General features: G+C 36.4%; 1 protein-coding gene across 1 annotated transcript; it reads left to right on the top strand.

The window, feature by feature from the left end:
• The first annotated feature begins 245 nt into the window (after positions 1 to 245).
• On the top strand, positions 246 to 8,858 carry LOC120477934 (group 3 secretory phospholipase A2). The gene is made up of 4 exons (XM_089124774.1): positions 246 to 1,102; positions 5,407 to 5,539; positions 7,216 to 7,350; positions 8,219 to 8,858. Exons 1-4 carry the CDS (start codon positions 580 to 582, stop codon positions 8,856 to 8,858), a joined length of 1,431 nt encoding a protein of 476 aa, XP_088980900.1. The 5' UTR covers positions 246 to 579.
• Positions 8,859 to 10,551: the final 1,693 nt, after the last annotated feature.

The following is a 10,551-nucleotide window of genomic DNA, read 5'->3' as shown; positions in this document are numbered from 1 at the left end:
TTTATTTTATTTTTTCATTTTTATATTTATTTTTAGATATATCTATTTTATTAATTTTTATTTAGTATTAAGGTAGGCCTATTTTAGTTCCTCATGTTAAATTAAAATAAAAATGTTGCCTATAGTTTACTTGATTAATAAAACAAGAAATTAATAAAACAATGTAAAAGCCAAAGTCTCAATAAGGAATCTTGTTCTATTGCTTGGATTGAACTCAGGTCTGTTGATTTTCGAGTCACGTGACTAGTGTCGTTTCAGCTCCACATTAGTTACAAGTTTTAACCTGTAGATAACTCAAATTTCAGTTCGACATCTGATCTGTGAACAGACAGTCAAGAACCGGCAAAATAATTTCATTTTACAGATCATTCACAGAGCAAATTCTTCTACATGCGGCGCCCTCATTGTGGACAGAAACAGACTGATGGTGATTATCTGCGTTTAACTGTTTTTCATTTAGCATCATTTTTTCTGCTATCAACGTCAATTAAACCCATTGAAAAACGATACGAGCTATAGGCTATTTATGACTTTTCTAGCTCTAAACAAAGCATAGAACTAAGCTAAATCTAAGCAATAATGTCATATCCCCAAGGTGCGCGTATCGGAAGTATATTTCTTGTTAAGTTTTTAGTAGTGGTTTGCTGTTGCAGTGCTGTATCACCAGAGAAACGTGCACCATTTTGCCTCCTCATCAAATCTGAACACGGGAGTTATCAGGTTAGTTTTCTCACTCACTCACTGGACACTTTAGCACCTCCGCTCTTTTACTGGAGCAAGTGGACATCAGAGAAACGCGTTGAAGATTGCTTCAGGAGTACCGACAGGACCCTGGTTACGCGTTATTTATCACTCTGCCGTGAGGAGCGCGCTTATGACAACGCCGAAAAGTTACCTTTCAGCTTCAACATAAGTGCGCTATTGGAAGATGCCAGGCTGTGTGAAATGAACTCATATTTAAATTTCACTCTACTAAAAGAAGACGTCAACCAAGGCCAGACGACGGATTCAGGAGCAAAACGTCGCTATAAACGCGCATGGGTTTTACCGGGAACACTTTGGTGTGGACGAGGCACAAACGCCAATGACTATGAACAGTTGGGTAGGTCTGCATCCAGACTGTACGTTCCTATGCCTTCATTCACTCGTAAAAATAGTAGCTTATTGCCACACAAACGAAAACCTTTCTATTGCACAACCTTTTGTGAATTATTAAATATTCGTCACACTAAGAAAAAAGGGTAGGCTACTTTGTGTTAGGCTACTATATTAAAAGTGTTGTTCAGTTCACTTATACAAAGTTTGTCTCTCAAACTTTAATAGGCGGTAGCCACATTCTTCTACAACAAATTGAACTTACTTAGACTTGCACAATTACAGATTATGTGAGTTATCAAATAGTTCTGTTGTAACAACCCGTTTAAACTACTGGGTTGAGTTGTAACACTAGCTTTTTCACTAACAAAAACTAGTAATAAGAACCATACTATCCAATGGTATAAATTTATTGAAGAACAATACTTAGTTTTGAATAAAGTAAACAATTTAAAAAAGTATTTCTTTTAGGACTTAATTTTAGCACAACAACTATTACGGTGTGTGTACTGTATTCCTGTCACATAAATTCAGTAACATCTATTTTTATGTAAACTGAAATATCATACAAAAAAAAAAAAAAAAAACCCTGGATGGAAACACCAAGATGCGCATAAATTAAAAAAAATATGTACAACAAACTTCTGAGCTAAATTGAGGCATACAATGAAAACTACATCGGAAACATATTTAACATATAAATATCCCTTGATGCGCAACAAAAAACTCATGTGACTAGGACCTATCCCTAGCCCAAACAGCTATGACATGATATAACTGTTGTAACATGTGGGTTTGAAGTTAGCATGAATGCAAAACATCAAATTAAACTACAGAAATGGATAGTTTAGGTTATGAAAAATAATTGTATCAATGTCTTGACAAAAAAGTTAATTTCTTTCTTTCCTTTCTTTTTTTTTTCTTTTTTTGGTCTGCTTCTCACAGTCACATACAGTACCACTTCTCCTGTGAACTCAAAAAGGAGATGGGAGTGTATGATATTTATGCCATCACCACATCTGTTTTCTGACCTGTCAAACTGACAATGTTAAATTGTGTTACAACACTCCCAGTCTCCCCCTACTAATGAACTCATTTTGTTGTTCATATTACAAGTACAAAATTTAGCATCCAGAAGTTTATTAATCACAAAATCTTTGATTTAATTGAAATAATTTATGATGATGCTGCTGGAGCTGTTGAGTGTATGAAATATTCTGTAACACTAAGTTAAGATGTATTAAAGGTACAAAGGCCTTAGAGCAGGGGTGTCAAACTCAGTTCCTGGAGGGACACTGTTCTTCAGAGTTCAGATCCAACCTTAATTAAACACAGCTAGACCAGCTAATCTAGGTCTTCAGGATTACAAGAAACCCAATTCTAATACTATCCATCCTAAATATTATTCGAAAATAGAATTAGTGTATCCCAAATCATTGTATGTTGAGTATTCCAAAGATACTCAGGTGGTCTACTATTTCTGTTTAGAATTCGAAGTGCACATCGATGCACACTCTAAAGGCTAATATTGCCCACAACCCATTGCGAGTTGGACAAGGATTCGATTAGAACCACAAACACAAATAAAAAGTGTTGAAAAAACTACAAACATGATGGATGTGAGAGTCCATCGGTTAAGTACAGAGGTTTAGATAAAGGGCTTTGAGTGAATAATTATCAATATCTAACCTGACGAAAATCTATTTATTAAAATTTTCAATGACAAAGTAGAATGTCCCAAAGCTTGCATACTCTTCTGCTACACACTCAAAAGTATTTACTTTTTATTCACTAAAAGTGTACATACTTTTAGGGTGTAGTATAAGTAGGCGAACTGGGACCCGGCAATAGCCTTATTATTGGGAGATACGAGGGTCCATGGCTCTACCATTGGAGAAAAAGCAATGGCTAACTTGGATCATGTGTGCCTTGATAACCAATCATATTACAGCCTTGATGTCATTGAATTTCGTTCAGAGTTGTACGGCAGTCTAAGGGTGTTTCTCAAAAGGAAGGCTGCCTCCTACGAGACTGCGTACTTCCTAGTACTGTCCTTCTAAGGCTTATAGACTCCTCAGCAATTAAACGTTAGAATGAGACGGTCTAGTAAGTGTGTATGGCTATGTCACACATGTTTCCACCTCCACGGTCAATGCACGAAAATACTATTAAAACTTAATTTTGGAAAAAATACTTTTCTATTAATGCAGCCATGACGGCCATCTGCGGTCTCCCAGTGTCTTACATTATTGTCAGTTAAAGGGATAGTTCACTTTGAAGTTAATTTTTGGTATGTTTTAGCTTACCTCAAGAGCATCCAAGATGTAGGTGTCTTTGTTTCCACAGTATTTTCAATTTTGACATTTTTCAGTCAAACTGGTGTTGTCTGTCAGTCATATAATGCAGGTTTAGGGGGTCCACCTTAAAGGGTTAGTTCACTCAAAAATGAAAATTCTGTCAGTACTTACTCACCCTCATGTTGTTCCAAACCTCTATGTGTTTATTTGTTCTGCTGAACACAAAGGAAGATATTTGGAAAAATGTTTTAATCAAACAGATCTCATTCCCTATTGACTACCATAGTATGTATTTTTTTCCTACTATGGTAGTCAATGGGGATTGAGATCTGTTTGATTAAAACATTCTTCCAAATATTTTCCTATGTGTTGTTCAGCAGAACAAATAAACACATAGAGGTTTGGAACAACATGAGGGTGAGTAAATACTGACAGAATTTTCATTTTTGGGTGAACTAACCCTTTAAAGAGCATGCACAGAGAAGTCAAAATTAAACATGATTTAATAACTTGTGAATGTAAATACACACTGATGGCCTAAGACACGAAACGAGCGGTTTGTGTGAGAAAACGAACAGTATTTATATAGTTTTTACCAGTAAACAGTATTTAATATGTTTAGTAAAAGGTAAAACTTCCGAAATCTCTGTGTAAACAATGCGTGACGTAGATCACTTCCGGCGTAATGTTGGACACGGTTCATTTCTGTTAAGTTGGACATCTGATTCAGATCAGTTCGACGGCTGTTAACAAGAGGTAAAAACTATATAAATACTGTTCGTTTTCTCACACAAACCGCTCGATTCATGTCTTAGGCCATCAATGTGTACTTACATTTACGAGTCATTAAATCATGTTTAATTTTGTGCATGCTCTTTAAGGTGGACCCCCTAAACCTGCATTATATGACTGACAGACAACAACGGTTTGACCGAAAAATGTCAAAATTGAAAATACTGTGGAAACAAAGACACCTACACCTTGGATGCTCTTGAGGTAAGCTAAAACATATCAAAAATTAATTTCAAAGTGAACTATCCCTTTAATGTTAGCTATTAATTTACAGCAAAACAAAAGATAACATCTATGCTTTCACGTCCTTTCATGTTTCATTTCATAATAAACTCAGACAAGCTCAGTACCGACTCATTTTCCATCGGTTATTTTTATTTCAATTAAATGTGTGCAAAGGATTGTGGGTGATTCAAGTCAACGAAGGATACATCCGACGCATCCTACAGGACTAATGAAGGAAGTAAAACGAAGGCTGCCTTCCAAGGATCCTTCAAATTGAGATGGCCTTCAGCGACATTTGATGATGATGTGGCAGCCGAGATATGCAGTCTTCGTAGGATGTAGCATTTCCGTTTGAGAAACACCCAATCACTGTTTGCTGATACCATATAAATGAACGAGAAATGCCGTAAACTAAATCACACCTGTCACAGCAGGTATGATTTTTTTTTTCGGTGTAAAAATAGATCAATCCAAAATTAATGTTTAAGAACAAACATGTTGAAGATTAACCGATAGGCTGTCGAGTCTTTTCGCTTTATATATATATATATGTATATACATATGAATGTTATCGGCATGAAAAAAAACTGTATTTTTGTTATTTGGTACTACATATTAAGGAGTTTTCCTGAGAGCGATGAATCAAAATGCAGTTTTCACACCAGGGTCATGGGTGGTTGTGGCTGACTATCTGTGAATGTATGGCATGTCCTTTAAAAGACATGGGAGGTCCCTGCAACATAACCTGGTTATTACAGTTAATACTAGCTATGTTGTGTGTCAGTAAAAATCAATATAATTACAGAGGGTGTTATACATGACAGTCAAGAACGGAAGAGTTACCGTGCAACACAACGCAAAACAGAAATGTGTCCTGCGTTACAAGTTGTATTCTACATAATAATCTACATAATAATGAGGACAGTATTATTTTATAATCTTGTAAATAATCTATATTTGTTATTTGATTATTTATACATTTTTCTTCTCTTATCAGGTATGTTTGAGCACGCGGATAGATGTTGCCGAGAACATGATCACTGTGAGCACATCATACGCTCTTTCTCTGTGAACTATGGTGTCTTCAATCCCACCCTCTTCACGGTCTCCCACTGTGACTGTGACCACAGGTGAGAACATAAGCTCTGGGGTCTTTCACATTCCACAGATACGAGGCATTTTCAGATCCTCAGGGGAGACTCTTTAGAGTCATAACTCATCCTTTCTGTTTGTTCACCTCATGTATGTTAGCCTTATATGGCTTGTATGAGTTTTTTAGGACACTGCATGTTTTATTAGATAAAGAATATATATCTTCAGCAGGACAGCCTGTAATATGTAGAAAGTATGTAGAAAGACCTTTTTCTTTTGATGTGCAACACACACAAAAAAATGTTTTTGTCTCAAAAAATTAACACAGGCATCTTCTTGGAGTATGACAACTACAACGCTCATTTTAAGTTAAATAAAAGTCATTAATTACTCACCCCCATGCTGTACCAACCCCGTAAGACCTTTGTTCATCTTCGGAATACAAATGAAGATATTTCTTATTAAAAGGATACTCCACTTTTTTTGGAAATAGGCTCATTTTACAACTCCCCCAGAGTTAAACAGTTGAGTTTTACCGTTTTCAAATCCATTCAGTCGATTTTCTGATGTTTAGAAGAATTTCAGTAACCAGACAGTTTCTGTTCTCATTGACTTGAAGTCAATGAGACCAGAAACTGTTTGGTTACTGATATTCTACTGGTATCCCTTTAAATTTGAGAGGTGGATCACTGCTACATAGGCTCCTAAGGGATTGAAACTTGACGGCCCAGAAAGTCTTCGAAGAAAATGTTTAAATATTCCATGTGACTACAGTGGCTCAACTATAAGTTTATAAGGCCTGAGACGAGATTTCAAGAGATTTCCACGACGCATGCGTGAGAACTGAACAAGAAGTAGTAGAAGAAGAACGTCCTCTTCTCAGTTTCCGCGCATGCGTCGTGGAAATCTCTTGAACTCTCGTCTCAGGCCCACAAGGAAGAAAAGGAATAGTCGAATAAAGTCATTATTATTGTTTGTTTTTCCCACACAAAAAGTATTGTCGTCGCTTGATAAACTTATAGTTGAGCCACTTTAGTCACATGGAATATTTAAACATTTTCTTCAATGACTTTCTGGGCCGTCAAGTTTCAATCCCTAAGGGTGCCTATGTGGAAGTGATCCAGCTCTCAAATTTAATAAAAAAATATCTACATTTGTGTTCCGAAGATGAACAGAGGTGAACTATCCCTTTAACCTAACAGGTCACGACACAAAATAACACAACATTTCATAATTTATTCTACTTATCATATGCAAAGCATGCTGGAAACTTAAAATCCACAAACCAATTTCTGTGTTGCATTAAGTTGACTTGCATTTTTTGCAGTTTAAATAAAAAATAAAAAAAATATTAAATTGATGTAGTTATCAACAATTTGTCAACATAACTCATCTAAAAATCAATACAATCAAATTACATTTTAGTTCAATTAATAAATTTGAACCATGCATTTATTTAAAATGTTTTTTTTTTTTTAGAGTGAATTAGTTTGCCGGTTTAGTCATTGGTTCAATTCCAAGGGAACACGCATACTGATAAAATGTACGTTCTGAAAGTTGCTTTAAATAAAAGAAAAATCCTAAATTCTTAAATATTCATTGAGCATGTATTTATTGGAAGGGTTAGCTGACACTGAGACACAAAAGAGAGATTTCATGTAAATTTTCATGCAAAAATATGTATATCTGTCTTGTATCTTCCTGTCTCTGTTAGATTTAAACAATGCCTTCTCAATGGTAATGACACCATCTCCAACATGGTGGGCTACAGTTTTTTCAACGTCCTAAAACTCCGCTGCTTTGAGATGATTCAAAGGAGGCAATGCACACAGTACAACTGGTTTGGAATGTGAGTGCAAGAGATGAAATAATGTATTTCAAAAATGTTGCTTCATGCTTCTGTTTGCAAGCAAAAAGATGCAGAATGGATAAAAATACTGTAATTGTATATATAATTATATAATTCACACAGCTGTCTACATTGACATAATTTGTATGGCATCATTATAGTATGCTCATTCACAGTCTTTAATAGATTTTCAGCCTGTTATTGCAGTTTCTGTGTTAAATGTCAATCCTGTAACAATTTACAAAGTTTACTGGACTCATTGTCCTAGACTGTCTCCAATATATACTTATATTTGTTTGGACAATCCTTTATAATCATGGTTTTATATTCTAGGATGAGTTTCTCTGTAATAGCATTGTGCCAGAGGTGGGAGTAAGTTACCCACATTGAAGTCATAAGAAAAGAAGTCATCGAGTCAAGTCTCAAGTTGCAGTGCACAAAATAAAACAACTCAAGGCTATGGCTCACCTCAAGCAAGTCATGTTGAGTCCTGCGAAGAAAGTCACTCTCAAAGTACCATGCAGAGGTTACTTTTCACAAGCAGTTATGAACTCCCTGAATAACACAGATCTGAGAATGATCTGATCTGAGATCAAAAATAATACCTCTCTAAAACAATTTTAGAGTAATTCACCAAGTTTAATGTGTTAAAGAAGTTTTTTTTTTCTGTTATGCTTGCACTAATTGACAGCGCAGCTTGAAACCCTGGTTGAAAATCCAGGTCTTGTTTCCTCAGCCATTTTCCATTTCCTAACTTTTTGTAGTGAATCACTTTTGACAAAAATGTTGACAGCAGTTTGTTTAGTATTGTACTCTAGCCCAGAGTAACATTATGCTGGTGGAACTGATTTTCAATCTCTCACTGCAGGTGCACAATGGTCCAGCTCGCACCTGTGGCAGTATTGAAAGATTCGACACCATACAATTCCACCAATCTAAGTAATGAGAAAAGTGGCACCGTTGACCTTCCATGCAATGAAGTACCAATCAAATTGTCATATAGTAGCAAACAAAGAACCTCTAAATCTAAACGGATTAGACTGACAAAAGATCAAAGAAACTGCGCTCCAGTTGACTATGCAAAAGAGGGAACATTTCAGCTAAGTCAAAAGTTGGTGAACCCATTTGAAAAACGGAAGAATCTACAAACAGCTGGACGTCGAAAAGGAAGAAAAACTGTGCAGCCAAACTCATTGTTGACATTTACCCTCGCTCCCCAAAGGAAGGCATCTGAAGAGAAGCAAATGATAACTCAAAAGTTCAAAATGGGAACTATTCTTCAAAGCATCCACAGGACATCAAAAGCAAGTGTCACTCACTCACCTTCAACCTCATCTGAAAGGAAATTACTCTTGGTTCAAAAGACGATGGTCAATAAGTCCAAACAAAGATCTGCAACTAAATCAGGAGCAAGGACACTTCAAAAAAAGAGAAAAAGAGGTAAAAACAAAACCCAGAAATGCAGAAAGAGCCAGAAGAAAAAGCTAATTGAAATCCAAAAGCAATGATGCTCACTTTCAATCATCAGAAATAAGAGATCTTTAATCAGGTATTAGATTAAATTATGTGTGACATGAGAAGGGCTTTTCACACTGCGCTTTACCCTGGGTTATTGTCATTCTAAACCCTGCTTTTAACCCTGGGTTAAAGGAGTAGTTCACTCTTCAAAAAACTGTTGATGATAATTTACTCACCTTCATATCATCCAAGATGTCCATTTCTTTCTTTCTTCAGTCGAAAAGAAATTAAGCATTTTTCTCCAAATAATGCACTTCAAACTGCAAACTGTTCAAAAGGCTTCAAACGATTCCAGACGATGAATAAGGGTCTTATCAAGCGAAATGATCGCTGATTTAATAAAATACAAAGTTTAAGTTTTATAAGCTCAAATGGTCGCCTTGCTCTGTTCTGTGATGTGCGTTTGTGACTCTCCTGTTCGAACTCGTTCATCAAAATGAACAAATCTTTTCCCGAGTCAACTCGTTCATTTCGTTGAATGAACCAAATGACACGAAAAAAGATTTGTTAATTTTGATAAACGGGTTTGAACAGGATTTGAACAGGAACAATTGTTAGCCTACTTTTACAAAAAACTGCTTCTTCGGGGCCATAACATAAGCTACAAGATAATGGAGCATTTTATACATTGTCGTGTTTCTTTAGAAATAAATAATGGACAAATGGGGTCTTCAAACGCCTCAGATGTAAAGTTATTGTAAAGTTTGACTGTAAAGTCAAAGTGACGCCAAAATGAATGGGAGTCAATGGAAATGCTAACACAAGTGAAGTTCTGCTACAAGATGGTGGCACCCGTGAGGCTTCAACTTCCGGTCAATGGATTACCCCCTTGGACACATGCACAAACACACCCGTCCCACCCACTTATAATAACAACAAAGTTACACCACTGGTGAAAAGGTTAAGTAGCCGCGCTGCCTCAGCAGAGGCTGGACCCAAACCTCGGGGCGTTGAAGCCAAGCTCCCTTCATCCTTAAAGAGAGCAAGGCGGGAGATGCTCAACTGTAAATCTCTCGCAGTGAGGATAGTTCGCTCCCTCGAAAGCTGACATTGCTTGCTCCATTCCCATTCAATACAGAATTTGTGCCCGTCATCCCCCGAAACATAGCAGTGCATGATGGAACACATCTCCTGACCTGAACTTATTTATTTTTTGAATCAAAACTTCTACTCTACAACACACAGAGACAGACACCTTTGACAAACAGTACAGACAAGCAGCTTCTGAAGACAAAGAAGCTAGTGACGGCGTGTTCAGGTGCCATTTTATAGATGTAGTCACACCCTAAATAACGCTCCCCACACTTTGAGAACCTCTGCCATAACTTCAATGATGCAGCATCAAAGTTCCCTTGAAAGAGAACCCAGGAATCCGTAACTATTTCAAGTGTGAAAAGCCCTATTGTGAGGTGAAAAAAGACAATAAGGCATCAAAAGATTGAGGGGGCCAATTTTAGACAATGTAGAAAACAATTATACTGTGCAATGATAGTAAACATTTCATTTGTTTTGAATATTCCCAAAAACTTCAGTATGCACATACTGTACACCTGTTTGCATGTCCTGTGATTAATAAATCAGACTCAATAAATTGTGGTACAGTTGTATTTTTTACCAATTAAATATAATGTTACAGTTAAATGTAAGTTTTATTGTATCTGGATAATTAAACATTCCTAAAAC

The sequence above is a fragment of the Pimephales promelas genome, chromosome 1 (assembly GCF_988280905.1).
Source record: "Pimephales promelas chromosome 1, fPimPro1.hap1.1, whole genome shotgun sequence".
NCBI lineage: Eukaryota > Metazoa > Chordata > Actinopteri > Cypriniformes > Leuciscidae > Pimephales > Pimephales promelas.
Note: the sequence above shows the minus strand (reverse complement) of the source record. Positions and strands in the feature narration are given on the sequence as shown.